This window comes from Eucalyptus grandis, chromosome 2 (genome assembly GCF_016545825.1).
Source record: "Eucalyptus grandis isolate ANBG69807.140 chromosome 2, ASM1654582v1, whole genome shotgun sequence".
NCBI classification, from domain to species: Eukaryota; Viridiplantae; Streptophyta; class Magnoliopsida; order Myrtales; family Myrtaceae; genus Eucalyptus; species Eucalyptus grandis.
The window spans coordinates 2,027,066-2,043,022 of record NC_052613.1 but is presented as its reverse complement, the minus strand read 5'-3'; the positions used below and the strand labels follow the sequence as shown (position 1 = coordinate 2,043,022).

The 15,957-nt window shown below is 39.6% G+C and overlaps 1 protein-coding gene and 1 pseudogene across 1 annotated transcript; both read right to left on the bottom strand.

Annotated features, from left to right (window-relative positions):
- Positions 1-10,226: 10,226 nt before the first annotated feature.
- On the bottom strand, positions 10,227-11,169 carry LOC104434247 (annotated as a pseudogene).
- Positions 11,170-11,501: 332 nt separating this feature from the next.
- Positions 11,502-15,956, bottom strand: LOC104417667 (probable serine/threonine-protein kinase WNK3). Its single transcript, XM_010028905.3, has 8 exons — positions 15,439-15,956; positions 15,127-15,164; positions 14,758-14,985; positions 14,457-14,680; positions 14,192-14,349; positions 13,142-13,328; positions 12,925-13,059; positions 11,502-12,829 (listed from the first exon to the last, which is right to left on the bottom strand). The coding sequence occupies exons 1-8, from the start codon at positions 15,523-15,525 to the stop codon at positions 12,009-12,011; spliced, it is 1,878 nt and encodes a 625-aa protein (XP_010027207.2). The 5' UTR covers positions 15,526-15,956; the 3' UTR covers positions 11,502-12,008.
- Position 15,957: the final 1 nt, after the last annotated feature.

Genomic DNA, 15,957 nt, shown 5'->3' with positions numbered 1-15,957 from the left:
CAATATGGAAGTAATTGATGCATTAGAGGATTGTCATTGATAAGAAAGCATCTTTTTGTTAATTTAGACTACACAATCTTTGTTACTAGTTATTTATCATTTTTTGTTAAATTTTATTTAGGAATTTACCTTTTTTTGCCCTTAAATTACTGATTGTGGTTTGGAACAAACATGAGTGCATTGTGAAGAAATTGGGTTTAGAGTAAGGACAACAATTGGTAGAGTTGTTGAAGAAAAACTCAACCTCACAAGTTCAAGAGTGGTTTTAGAGAAGGTAATGGGATTCACTTTTACTTATTTTATTGCCTTTGAGTTTATGTTAATTTTTTACGTTTGGCAATGGATTTTTTTTTTTTTTGGGCATATTTATTGATTTATGGAGCTGATGGTAATGCAGTTATTGAAGCTACGCCAAGGAAGCACGTAGCACTAGCTGCGTGCTCGTTTAATATGTGGGCGCAAGAAACTTTTAGGGCATAATCATGTTATTTTGAAGGATTTAGTTATTGATATGTGGACGTAGGAAACTTTCCGCATATACAATTGCCCTTTTTATATGCTTTGTTTTCATTTAATCTATTGTGGCATTGTTTGCCATTTTGCATGATTAAGGCTACTGTTGTAGAACTTAGTTTAGTGTTTCTTTAGTTAAATCACTTTCATCTTCTTGTGCAAATTAATAGGATTTCAATATCAAGTATGAGAGTGACAGTTTAACCTAATGTTTGGGTTTGCAATAGTTGTCAAATTTAAATAAATAAGAGGGCTGACTCTTGTTTAACAAATCTCATATGGTATTAGCAAATGCTTCTTTGGTTCAGATTGCCATTAGTAAAAGTATATTACTTCAGAAGGTGCAATTGCGTGGAAAGTTGGTTAAGATAAGATGTTACACAATGCTCAGTCTTCTTGCCCACATTATCATGCAAATCTAAGCAGTGTATTTTGTATGACACAAGTATTCTATAGCCGAGGGCCAAAAAGAACTTGAACGCACCTTTTGACCTTTGAATAACAAAATTTTCAAGATATCTTGCAACAATACAAAGAGTGAAAGAGTTCATAATTGTCATATTCTTTATAACAAGAATTAAAAACTTGAAATTGTTCCGATTTCCAAAACTGATTGAAAGTTAACTAATGTTGATTTCATTTATATATCTATACATACTCAAGAATTGCAGAGATTCTATAGATCCTCTTCCTTGGCATACCGACTTGGTATTTATCTAAAAAATGTGAGGATATAGATCCTTGTAGGATATCCTAATCATCCCATCGGCGACTTCACTAGCAAGTGATATATTTGCATAAACATTTAGTTATTTATATGTACGCGCTATTTCAAATGCTATTTATTTATGCACCAGCATGTCTTTAGTTGTTTGAATTGAATAGGATTGGAGAAACTAAAACCTCGGAGAGGCTTCTTCTCATTGGAGAGCTGAGTAGTAATGTAAATTTTATTATGTTCCCGGGAAGCGATTTGCAATGGATATGGGCGTTTGGTCTTGCAAAATTTTTAGGACAAAAATAGAGAAGAGAATAGACTCATCACTTGAAAAGGAAAACAATATAGCATGAGTTTGAACTAAACTTGGTAAGTAATCTTTATACATAACAGGCCTATATCGAGGAACCTGCTTGAATCACAATGTCTTTCAACCTCAATAGAAGAAAGATGAAATGTCGTCAACTAAGTATTATAGTTTTCGATTTTTCCTCCAGCTTTGCCATTGCAATTTTAGTTGATAAGAGAATAACCACTGATATTCAAGTAACTATTAGCTAAAAAGGTAATATTGATGACAATTGACAATATCCCATTAAAATATTAAGGCACCATTACCCTTTAAAGTGTAGATTCCTATACCTGTAGAAGCTATGATATTTTGCTCGTGTTCTAAAGTAAAAACACCCAAATTTCTACCACAAAGGAATTTCAAGCAGCAAGCGAAAGTTGAGGGCACTTAGACAATCAAATACGTACAAAAAATCGAAATGTAACACGATCCTAAACCTAGTAACAATATCACCTGGTGCTGTTCTTAAGGTGCAATGCTAAACCTTAAACAACCATGTTTTAATCGATTTCAATTAGGAAAAACTTCTTATCATAGATAATAATCACTCAATAGACTCATCACTTCATAACAAAACAATACATGAGTTTGAACTAAATGATAAATAATCTTTATACAGGAACGGCAAAGGAACGCTGCTTGAATCACAATGTCTTTCAGCCTCAATGGCTAGAAATAAAATGTCTTCCTCTTAGCCTCCCGATTTTTCCTCCAGCTTTGCCATTGCAATTTTAAAAGCCAAGAATAACCACTACCAATTCAAGCCTAACTATAATTAAAAAAAAAAATTAGTTTATTCTTAAAATGGTAAGGCTCTTCCCTTTAAAGTGCAATTCACTATGCGTGTTTATTCTATTTTGGTGGCTCTTCTGTAAAAACACCCAAATTTCTACCGTGGAATTTCAAGCAGCTAGAGCATGGCATGCCAATCAAAACGTACAAAAAATTTCGATCCACGGCTTTGAACCACTAACAATTTCAGCGTTAACTTCTTAAGGTGTGATGCCAAACCTTAAATAATCATGTTCTAATCGATTTCAATTAAGAAAAGCTTCTTATCATAGACAATAATTGCTCACGCTCTCTTCCTCATAACAAATCAACACATGCTAAATGATAAATATTTCGACGGGAATAACAAAGGATGTGACCTACTTCACAGGAACCATGATAGCCAACGAAGAACTCTCCCCTCCAACCTCTCAATAAGCTCTCTGACTTCAGTTGGACTTAGAAGGCAAAGTAGCCATTATCACCAAGCTTCCGTATAAATAGAAAAAAAAAAAAAAAAAACGTTAATTCTAAAATAAAAGCTCTTCCATGAATAGCCGTGTCGTGATTCTTCCTCTTCTGGGGAGTGAAATAGGTTTAGTGGTATTGCTAAATGATGGCATGCCTAAGGCCCATGATTAGATGCAGAATTTGACCACTCCAAGCCTATACCTCGGTGTGATGTTGGGGTATTTTTAAGAATTTTGTTCTAATCGAGTCACCAATTAGTCTATTCTTCTTATCATAGACAATAATTGCTCACCTCTCTTCCTCATAGCATTCAAAGAATCTAGGGACAAATATTTCGACTTGAATAACAAATTGACCAATTAGTGCTATTTCGATACCTAATCATGTTCTTTTTAAAAACATGATTTTTGGTAGGCAATTTCGATTGATTTTATACCTATCCACTGACATGTGAGGTGAGCATGCGGGTACGTAATCATCAAAGTAATAATCATAACTACCGAGGTCCTAATTGTAGTAAAATTGAGCACGTGCAATTAAACATAATTAAATATACAAATTAAACACGTGATATAATCAATATACGGGTAAATGAATTCCTAATTACACTAAAAAGACAAGACATGACAATTCCTAACCTAACCTTGCATTTTTTAGATTTTCGAAAAAATTTTAACTTTTTTTCGGAAAAATAAAATATTTTTATATTTTTATATTCGCCAGTGGGTCGGGTTGGGTCCGACTTGACTTAGGTTCGGCGCGGTTAGTATAGATCGAGTCCGGTCAAGGAGGGTCAGGCCCAGCCCACTTGGGTCCGGCTTAGTTGGGCTAAGCCCAACTTGGGCCCAAGCAATGGGCCCAAGTGGAAACAAGAGCCGAGTGGGCCAAATCTATGATCTTGCCCACTCAGCCTGCACCCCTTGGTCTCGACTACTTAGTTGCGACCAGAGGTGCCAGGATGGCACATGTCGGCAACGGCGCCGCCTTGGCCAAGTGGGGGGAACAACCCGGCTCTCCTGGCCGCGGTGGCATCCCTCCTAGCAACTAGGAGTCCTAGGGCTCTACATGGAGGAGCTTCAAGGAGGGAGAACCCACATGGGCATTTTGGCGAACAGGAGGTGGGCACAAGCGGACCGGGAGGCCTCCGACCTAAATGGGACTTGAGGCGGCAGTGGCGGGGACTAGCAAGTGACCAACAACCAAACGGGGACCTAAGGGGGACCTACGGAGGCCGGAGCTCGCCCAAAACGGACGAAACAAGCTCCGGCCAGCTCGATTTCAAGAACTGCACACCGGGTGTTCGATGAAATACCAACTTGAGTTACGGTGGGAATGGCGGCTCGGAGACGGTAGTAGCAATAGGTTCTCGCCACTCCTCCCTGCTCTTTGCCCTTAGTTCCTTCTTTCCCTCTCTCTTCTCCCCCGGTTGGGCACTCCCCGTTTCTCCTGTTTTTTCTTCCCTTTTTCTTCTTTTGTTCTGCCTGTGCCTTCTTTTCCCTCACGGCTCCCCAACCAGCTTTCCCTACCATGCCAGATCCTGTTGTCCCCTATCGTCGCTCCTTTCTATCTTGGGTGGGTGCTTTCTACTTTGTTGCTTCCCCACGCAAAAGACAACTGGAGGGGAAGCAAATTTGAGCACGGGCCGAGCCAAAAAGGGAGAAGGGGTTGGGTCGCACGAGGGAAAAGACCTGGGCTGCGCATGGGGGAAGGGTAGGAAAGAGGTGGGTCGGGCCAAGGCCAGATTTGGCCTAACTCGGCCTTTCTCACCCCTTTTTATTTTTTTTTTAATTTATTTGGAAAGAAAAATTAGGTGTCAACAATGAGAAAGAGAGGTTTCATGGTACCCATATGTCTCTCTCTCCTTTATCACAATATACTTCACGGTTGTCACGAGTGTTGCCAAAACCCCAAAACTCAGCGCCGCCCATAGTATATCCAACCTCACAAACCTCTTCAAAATTCTTGCCATTGTACTCGACCCCAAAATCAAAATCGAATAAGGAGTAGAAGGCAAAGAAGAGTTCAAGAGGTCAGTCGATAGTTGGTGGTTTTGGAGCCGAGATTGGAAAGTTGGCGGCGGCAATGAGGATAGAGGCGATGAGGGGACCGCTTGAGGTGAGTGAGAGGGATAGGTTCGAGACAGAGGTGGGGACGGGAACGCTTAAGGAAGAGAGAGGCGGAAGTAGGAAGGAGAAGAAGCGTGTTTTGTTACAAAAATGATATATATATATATATATAGAGAAAGAGAGAGAGAGAGAGAATTCAATAAATATTACAATAAATGTAACAATAAATGTAGCCAGCTAATCTAGTAGAGGAGACAGAATTCAATAAAATGGAGCCACCAAGGCTTACAATAAATGAAAGTAATAAAAATTGTCAATGAAAGCAAAACTTAGTATGAGAATGTAGTGCATGGGAACATGAGCCTTGGGTGGGCCTAATGCATATCTTAGCCTATTGATCCCGATTGGGTCTAGAGCATAGGCCTAAATAATGAGCCTCAGCCTTGGAAATCCTAGTATTAAGTTTTCTTATTTTCGTCCATCAAACCAAGAATTGTGCTTTACGATCCTAATGCCTAAATTCTGCCTAATAAAAATGGACCTCACCCCATCAAACCAAATGTTAACAATGTATATTGATCACAAAAAAAAAAATGGGCTCCGTCCTAGAAATGCTTTTGGGCCTTACTAGGCCGTTATAAGACTGAGCCTAACAATATGTTGAGGCCCAAGAAACCAAGTTTTGGGCTATGCTATCTCTCTAGATTGAGTCTCTATGGGCTTCAACTAATTTAATGGGCCTCAACCTAGGAACCTTGGCTTTGCCGTATAGGCTTTATATGGCCCATGAACCTTGGCCCAAGAAATCTAGTTTTAGGCTTTAATGGACCCATGGGCTGAGGGCCAAAAATGGGTTGAGACCCAGTAGACCCAATTTTAAGTCGTAGCGGCCCATAAACCAACTAGTGATGCTCGACCCACGACATGGCCCAACTTAATGGGCTTTAGCGGGCCATGTGCCCATTAAAATATGGGCATTGGTCCATTAAATTTGTTCCAAGTCTTCTTAGGGCCTATGGATCCTGTCCTAAGAAGTCAACTTTTATGCTTAATTGGCCATGGGTTGAGAGGTCTTTAGTGGTGCATGGGCCTAATCTTCAACTGAGAATATGGCCCAATTACCATAATATTAGTCTTTGCCCATCCTTTATTTGGCCAAACTCATGGGTCTAAATAATAGAATTGGGCATTTTTAAGCAAATTTTTTGTAGCTTACGTGGTCTTGGGCCGAATAAATGGGCCTAGTTAAGCTATAGGTCTTCCTTGACCCAAGTAAGGCTTAATACATAAGCTCTTTAAAGGTTGACCATTAATGGTACACCCGGCAAGCCCAATAGTGGAGCTTGGAAGGGCCAAAACAGTTGAACTAGAAGGCTCCAATCGGGCCTAATTTCCTAATAGAGGCCGATGGGCCTAGGCTGAAGCTAAAGCAAGTCAGCTCATTTATCAATTTCTACTAATTGTATGGGTCGAAAAAAGTTGCTTCTCTTACCATTCATCAAGCGCCAAATATCATGACGCCTGTAAAGGATCCAAAGCTCTATCAAAATGCCTAAACTTTCACTCTACTTGCCATCCATTGAGAGCCAACCATACCAATGCCTAATTGGATAAAAAAAATATCAAAATGCTCCAAACGTGACTTGGTACCACTAGATAAATTGCATATACTCTTAAGTACACAAAAACTACATACATCCTATCTATCGTGCATTGCCAAGACCTTATCCTATTGATAACAAGTTAAATTACACAGGTCCATAAGTATTCTTGGCCTCCAAAACACAAACAAAACAAATTTGCATCATATATAAAGCTCCTATGAAGATTTGACATCAAAATCAATCCGTCCTCCACATAGAGTTCAAAATCTTCATGACTCCAACCGCCCATCGAATGAAGTCATAGCCATCTTGATACTAAAAAGGTGCTGCAAACAAGTAAAAACCAAACTTCAGCATTACTAGTTAGCTAATTACCATATTCCTAGCTAATTGCATAAAGATTCTTGATTCAGTACTTTCTACTTCATTTCACATAATGTAAATAAGTTCAATTGGATTTCTTTTGGCCCAAACAATTTTAACTGGTTTGCAACTCTCAATATCCTACATTAGGCTAATTGGAAAAGACATACCTGAAGTAAATAATAGACAAACTTACAGAGATATTGACTATCCTATCTAGTTAATCTACATCATCCTATCCATCTAAAATATGGATTAACCTGACATCTTAACCCCAAAGCACAATAAGAAGATTCTTTTTGTTTTCAGTGATAGTCTTATGTACCATGATTTTACAATCATGTGTCAACAACACCTGACAGTTATGAAGATAACACTATAGGAACTGACAATTTCCACTTCATTTAGTGTAAGCAAGTTTAATTGGATTTCTTTTGGTCCAAACAATTTTAACTGGTTTGCAACTCTTAATATCCTATGATATATTCTAAATGGGCAAGACATACCTAAAGCAAACAATGGACAAACTTACAGAGATAATGACTATCCTATCTAGCTAATCTCATCAGGCTATCCATCTAATATATGGATTATCCAGTCATCTCAACCCCAAAGCATAATAAGAAGATTTCTTCTGTTTTTAGTGAATGTCTTGTGTACCATGATTTACAACCATATGTCAACAACACCAAACGGTTACAAAAATAACACTATGGGAATTGACAATAAGTTTAATAGGAATGGGCCTGGTTTTACAATTATTCATTGGAGAATGTTGATTGTACAATGAAATGCAAGTGAAGATCAACTGCATAAGTCCTATCTAAGAGAAATACAAATCACTTAAGAACCTTATTGCAATATAACAGTTTTCACCATATGTGATTAGTATGAATAATGCATAAAGGACTAGAAATAAAAGAAAAGAAAGGAATGAGAAGCACTAATATTTTCATAGTGACAATGAAGTACTTCAGCTCTATCAAAAAAAGAATGGCAAGTGCAAGGCCATATAAAATATGAGAATCGAAATGGCATAAATCCTAAGAACCCCAGAAATTCCAAAGCAACGCCTAACTTGACAACAGATATTAAGAGAAAGATAGTAAACAACTCCATCTGAATTATGAGGAGCATAGTTCAAAGAGACAATAAATCAATAGAATAATGCATAAAGAACCAGGAAAACAAAAGAGAGATGCATTCAAAAATCTCCTAGTGATAATCAATCAATGACTACTTAAGCTCTGTTTACATGGAGAATGGCAAATGCAATGCTAGAGAGAGAGAGAGAGAGAGAGAGAGAGAGATACATCACATGTCACCATAGCTGTGAAAAGGAGTGAATGGTGGGGATGGAGTTGACAAGAGACAATTTCCATCGCTTCTCAAAATATGAAGAGTAGTTTGAATTAAATGTCTCTGTCACTCATTCATTGATGGACTGAATAACACCGGCTGCAACGGTGTTCCCACCTTCTTTGATAGCAAACCTCATTTCTTGCTCACAAACCACAGGCATAATGAGCTCAGGTACCGTCTTAGCACAGTCACGAGGCATAACCATCCTAGACTCTTCATCCTCATCATCATGATTGACGTCACACTTCCCTTGGCATCAGTAGCTCTTATGTAGGATTAGGGCCTGTACCTGTGAAAAAAGGCGAATGCCTGCTACCTTCTTTCTTCTTCAACACATACATAGTAGCAGACAATTAAGTTATGGGTGTAATTGTTCTGGGCTTTCAGAAACCACCCCTCTAAAATGTCAACCTAACGAATACCTCGAAACAAAAGACCCACAATATCCCTAGCATTGCCTTATCGAGAATGTTTGGAACATTTCAACACCAGTAATAATAGCGTTTCTGTTTTTCTTCAAGCCAACAACATTCATGATCTCTCTGACCCTAACTAAGCACCTCTTATGACAGCCTGTGGCAATGTTGCCACGACTAGTAATTGAGAACACGTCTTCAATAGCAAGTAAAATGAAAGATTCTTGCATTGATTCTTGCCTCATTTGATGTGAGTTTAGCCATCAGAGCCTCTAAAGCCAAAAGACCAAACCCGAAACTAAGGGAAGATTGTCTGCGAAGAATTAATGTGGTTAATGAATTATTCATGTGATTAGTATATGTAATATGTCTAGAATTTGTAATTTACATGTGATTACAAACTTTTGTAGTAAGGGCCCCAGATTTCATCCATTTTTTAACCCCACAATAACCCCCTGATGGCATGAATTTAACCCTCCTCCATGCAAAGAATTTTCATAAATAACCATCAACCATGGGGAAAGAGTAGAGAGAAGAATATTCTAAGAAACAGACACATAGGATAATAATGAAAATAACGCCACAGGGAAGATACAAATAGCTATATAGCTCTGAAGATAAGCTTAACAATCGGTACAATGGATCTGCATGGTCTGTCATTGTTACTAGGAGAATGATGATTGCACTATGAATCAATTTATAACTTGCAGTTAATCAGCATTGACGGGCTTGTTGTAATGATTAACACTCTTCTATAAGTTACAGACATCTAAACATCCAAAATCCACATATTAAGATACCATTGATCACAACTCCTCCTGGCAGCTAAAAAAAATAATTTGATCAGCATGATAAGGTTGGCCATTCCTCTACAGAAATAGGCTTTCTGTTATCTGTTATTATGCACGGTTCCAACTTTATTTCCTTGGTTGCCACAAGGATTGTGGCCTAGCGGTCACACACCCCCAATGACACGCGGGAGGTGGGGATTTGAAACCCACCTTTTCACAGAAGATGTTTCTTGCTCAGTATTTCAGCCAAAGTAGTGGAAAGAATGAGCAAAGCAATTGAAGACAATTTTGTTACCTCATAGATCTTCAATTTTTGAAATAGTGCCGGTACCCAGCATTATCAGAGAGTTGACGTGGTCAAGTTTTACATACACTAACTTCTCGATCCAAAGTTAGCAAAAGCACGAGCATCCGTTTCTGTTTATAAAGCAAGTTCGTGTGTCATTTTGTCTTTCAGTTTAATGAGTTCTCAAACAGCTAATTGCCACCTTCAACAGACGTTAAACCCCATTCCAATAATAAGCAGCCGACGTTGTTTGAGTAATAAATAAATTAAGAAAAAGATGATGAAAGGTTACGTCTTAATTAGAGAAGAGTATAGTCCAACTACGCTATATATCATCACAAAGCAAATCAATGACGAAAAAAAAATATGGGAAAAAAAAACAGTTACACCAATGGTCGCCATATCTGTGAAAGAGAGCAAACTGATTGGGAGGAGTTGGCAAGATACGACTTCATCACAACTCATAAAATTAAGAGCACTTCGAATCCAAACCAGATGCTTCCAGTGCCATTGTTACTCAATAATGGACTGAATAACACCGGCTCCAACAGTCTTCCCACCATCTCTGATAGCAAACCTCATTCCCTGATCACAAGCCAAAGGCATAATGAGTTCAACCACCATCTTAACACGGTCACCTGGCATAACCATCTTAGACTCCTCATCTCCATCATTCATCATTGAACCCACCCTTCCTGTGACATCAGTTGTTCTCATATACAATTGGGGCCTATACCTAGTGAAAAACGGTGAATGCATACCACCTTCTTCCTTCTTCAACACATACACAATGGCAACAAACTTAGTATGGGGTGTATTGTTCCAGGCTTTGCCAACGCCATCCCTCTCTGAATATCGACCTTCTGAATACATCTAAGCAAAAAACCCACATTATCCCCTGCCATTGCCTCATTAAGAGTTTTCTGGAACATTTCAACCCCGTAACAGTAGTGTTCCTAGTTTCCCTCAAGCCAACAATATCGACCATCTCTCCTATCCTAATTGTGCCCCTCTCAACATGGTCTGTGGCAACGGTACCGTGATCCATGATTGAGAACACGTCTTCAACGGCAAGTACAAATGGAAGATCAGTTTGTCTTTGTGGAATTGGTACATAACTGTCCCCAGTGTCCATAAGTTCATAAATTGTATCGTCCCATTGGTTCTCACCGCGTTTAATGTTAGGATTAGCGATCAGAGCCTCTAAAGCCAACAAGGTCGAACCAGAAACCATGGGAACATCATCTCCAAGGAATTCATATGAAGAAAGTATCTCCCTGACCTCCAATTTGATGAGCTGTAAGAGCTCCATCATCAACCTGGTCTTGCTTGTTAAGGAAAACCAACATACTGGGAAACACCCAATTGTTTAGCCAATAGTATATGTTCCTTTGTCTAAGGCATAGGTCCATTAGCTCCTGACACAAGAAGAATAGCACCGCGCCCCAGTTATCATGTTCTTCACAACGAGAATAGCACCACCCGTCAACTGTTACATGTCATCTACCTTAATAATTTGATTGTAAAGTTTAATGAAAATTAATGAAGAATAAATTTATTATAAGTGTATTAATTTGAACATTTTGTTACTGGTATATTAATTTAGGGCTTTCACAATATTAATCCTCGACAAAATATGGTTTTTTAACAGAGGAAATGAAGAAAATATAGATGGGTTGGTATTTAATCCAACAATGTAGAAGAAATTTTTCTTTTCTTGGAGTTAGAAAGAGCAATTGACATTCACATCCCATGACTTTGGAACCGAAGAATGAGAGCACATTTGAGTTCAAAGGAGCAAGAAGCGGCCTGCACCAAACTGAGACATCTTGGTCAGAAACCTCAGTTTTTTACAAAGAAGAACCACCACAGGAAACCAAATTGGAGCAACACTTGACACTTTAGAATAACCTTTTTGCATCTGTACATGTATACAAGCCAACAAATCAGTGGATGGATCAGATCAAGAATAAACAAACAATGAATGAAAACCAACATGTATTCATCTCCAAGCAAACGCAGACTTTTATATTCAATCGCCATGCGAACTGAAATTACGAGTGTTATCTCGTGCATCTCCACCATCAAACCAGGTCCTCCTAGCAGCTAACGGAATCATGGCGTCGAAGGTTGAATCAGTATACCCTTAACTGGCTATCTCCATTCCCGAGTCTCTTTAGCGGAATATTCTTTAACTGGAATCTCTCGTACCATGACCATCCATATACGAGAGTCACGAGACAGCGAAGTTTCCCATTTTAAAAGTAATGTGTATCCTTGAGTTGGCAGGGTGCCTCACTCTTTACTCCACGGAATTTTTTTCTTACAGAGATTTAGAACCAATTCACGGGTTTCAGGAGAAAGTTCATCCAAAAGATCTGAAATGGCGGCTTCATGCTTCCTCCTTAGCTCCTGTAGTTCCTCCTGCTGCTTTATCAGCAGATGCTCGAGCTTATCAGCAATTATATTTAACTCTTCAGATCCAACACCATCCGCAACTAGCGAGTTAGCACACTCACTGCCACCAGGCAGATCTTTGGTTGCACTACCTGTGCCATCGCATTGTTCTGTAGATGCATTGTCTTCTCCATCTACGCTCCTTTCACCACCAGAAGCAGATTCATGCTCACGCTGTTCGAGTTTAGGAATGCCATTTGGCCTCTCTCCATCACTTTCGCTGACAGAAGATTGCATGTTTTCTTCAAGCAAACTACTTTCAATAGAGGCTAAATCCGCAAGAGATAAGTTAGAAGGGCTATATCGAGCAGGAGAGATTCCATCTGGTTTCGATGAGTCGGCCCAGTACTTCCGACCAGAATTTGTTCTTTCCAACAAAAGATTACCAGAAGTAGATGGCTCAGTCGTTGAAGCAGAAGTATCGTCTACATTTGCTGAGGCACAGGCATCAGAGTTTTGAACTTCTTCACTAAAGTCATCCCCAGAAGGCTCTGCCGGTGTCCAATCTGGTATATGAGAACGAATTTCATGATTGATCATTGCAGCAATTGCCGAAACATCCTGATCAGTCAAGTCTAGTTCCTCGACCATTTCACTGGCAACTGCAGTTGCTGTATCTACCTCAATATCAAACGGAAAGTGGATATTCCGAAAGTGACCTGTGCAAGTTTGAGGAAGTGTGTCAGAGATGAAAATACTCACTTGTAGTAAAACGGAACCATTGAATTGCTAAAATGCAAGGAAATGCTTGCACCTGCAGAATCTGCAATCCTCAATTTCAGAAATATTGTGTTGACATCTTTTCTTTGACCCTGCACTGTAAAGTCCCTACTAGTCTCTGCTGTAGAATCATTTGCCCCTTTTCCAGCATTGACATTATGAGGATTATCTGCATTTAATCAAAAAAGCACATCAAGTGGCAGGACGACAAGAGAAGAAGCCAAGAAGCTCAGCAAAGTTCTAGAATTTACCCATCTCTTGAGGTCTCAATGAAGGCAACAATCTGCTAACACTATCACTTTCTTCCTCCGAATGCAGAAAAGGATCCATCAAAAGTTCCTTGGCACTCAATCGCTCAGAAACGTTTGCAATGCATTTTTCTATGAATTCTCGGACTCGATCGTCTTTCACCTTTTCCAGTGATGCAGGTTTTATTCCCTACCAATAATCAGAATATATATTACATACATGATCAAGGAGCTGAAGAGTGCAACAGTGTGTAATTCCAGCCACTGATATGACCAGATTAACTGCCACCACTGGACATATGTAAATTAACTCATTTTCTACATGTGTGCATGCATGACTATGCGGGCACATATGCAAATCTGCATTGAGAAACATAACCTAATCTCCTACACTTTGTGGAAGAACGGATGTAATGTCAAGGACCAAAGAGTCAAAATATAAAACCTTTCTAAGCTTTTATATATCAAAATTTTTATACTTTTCTCATCATATTTAAGCACAATCCTCGGTTTTGAAATGGAACTAACAATCAACCAGGAAGGAAAACTTTTGAGACTTCAAATATTTCCACTGATTAGGTTTCAGCGATGGAAAGGACTAGAACACACAGTCTGAACAAGAAGACTGAATGTGAATTAAGCAGCTTCATTGAATGTATGCTGCGTGATTTGCAAACAGAACAAAGGATATGACACAGTCTTATTGAGGAATTGCAAATTGAACTTTGCATTAGAGAATACACTATCAATGAGCCAGAAATTTCCGCAACTTGTGCCCAAGTCCGTTCCCTAATTCAGCTGGCTATCTAGTAATCGACAATGGTATCTACCACAGCCTCAACTCCTATAAACGAGAGGAACCTAATCAACGCCAAGCGTACACTGACATTTGACCACGACTTGAATCGCTCCCACAAAAGAAGTTGTGAATCCACGGCATGGAGATTTGTCAGTATTAGCAGAGATGAAGAGCTCATGGTACTCAACTTAAAGATGTTGCAGGAAAAAAAAAGCACGACAAATAAATAAAAGAGGAGATGCTTGGTGCCTTACCGATGTCACCTTTTTGTATATTTGAGCTGCATTTGAGCATTCGACATACGGGTACTCAAAGGTCACCAACTCCAGCAAGCACATTCCAAATGCGTAAATGTCCACAAGCTCGTTGTATTCCTCCTCATAAAGCTCAGGTGCCATAAACTCTGGGGTTCCTGCAAGTGCAAAAACGTTGAAATTTTTTCTTGGGTCATGGAGACTCATGTCACATGTCATACTCTCTGCGAGAGTATTGAGCACACAAATATAACAGGGTCCTCACCAATGACACTGTGAGCTGATTGAGCATGACGCAGAATGGCAGCAAATCCCAAGTCACCGATTTTCACTTCGCCTTGGTTACCATTAATGAAAATGTTGTCACACTTCAGATCCCGATGAATAACAGGTGGATCGTGACTGTGCAGATACAGCAGCCCCTCAAGAATCTGTCTAGACCATTTCTTCAATGCCCTCAAATCCACATGTTTGTGCTTCTTCCGGTACCTGGGGAAGATGGTCATTTAATGATCCCAACAAGCCTATCTCTGATTGATGGAGCATTAAAATCGACAAAAACTCACTGCCGCAATGTTCCTGATGTGAAAATCTCGGTGATGAAGTTAATATTCTCTTTCTTTGTATCGACCCAAGAACTGTAGAATTTGATTATGTTCTTGTGCTTCAAAGTTTTAAGCAGGTGAACCTCTGAATAGAGACGCTCCAAGTCCTCTGAATTTCTCAAGAGATCTGTCACCTTAATCTGATTCCAGGCCACTTCAATTCCTTCCAACTCATCAAATGCTCTATATCTACATTTCCATGTGCTGTCAAGGATAAACTCAAATCCACCAACAAGAATTTCTACAATGCACTTCAACTAGAAGAAAATCAAACAACTTTTATCCGAAGAAACACAATAGGGATTGCAGTGGCAAATTGAGAAAGGATACACTTTCTTGAAAGCCCCTTTTCCCAGAACTTCCTTGTACTGCCATAAGAAACCATTTTCGAGAGAATGTCAAACACTAAAACAAGAAGGACGAATTCATCCCATCTTCCAAATTCAACCAAAACAACCATCAAACGACCATAATCGAAATGCCACACAGAGCAATGACTTGAATTCACTCCAAAGCAAGCAATCAGCCATAAAAAAAATCACGCATTTTAGTCACCGATGAATCACATCACAAAAAAAACTCCCAAGAAAAGGGCATCCCAACTGAAATAGAGAAGATAAACAATTGCGGTGAAGTACAGACCCGAACATATCGACCAGTGGGATCAATTTCGACGTACTCGACATCGGGGTCATCGGGCTCTTGATCAGAAGACACGTCCTGCGGCATTCTCGAGCAAGCACCAACGCGATTTCAAGAACCGTCGGCCCAAGCCCTCGAGGTCAAACGGGGGGGAAAAGGGGGTACTAAATTGTCCTGATCCCACGCAATATGAAGGCCCTATGAAGCCGCTACAATGGTTGGCATCAACGTGGGCAGACCTCGACCCACCGCCAGAGACAAGCCGACCTCCAAGATGGCGGAGGAAAATTCTGACCCAAGAGAGGAGAGCGGCGTGCGAAAAAAGGGTGTCCCGTCGTTTGTCAAAGCCAAGAAAGAAGGCTGGAGCTTCGATCTCAGACAAAATACCCAGACAGATTGACTTGCGATGTAACGTAGTTTCCCACCTAATCTAAATGTCCTTTGAGCTTTCTTCTGAACTGTGTATTGGCGTTTCTTACCTCCAACATGACCATTTATTAATTCTTGATTATCTTGATC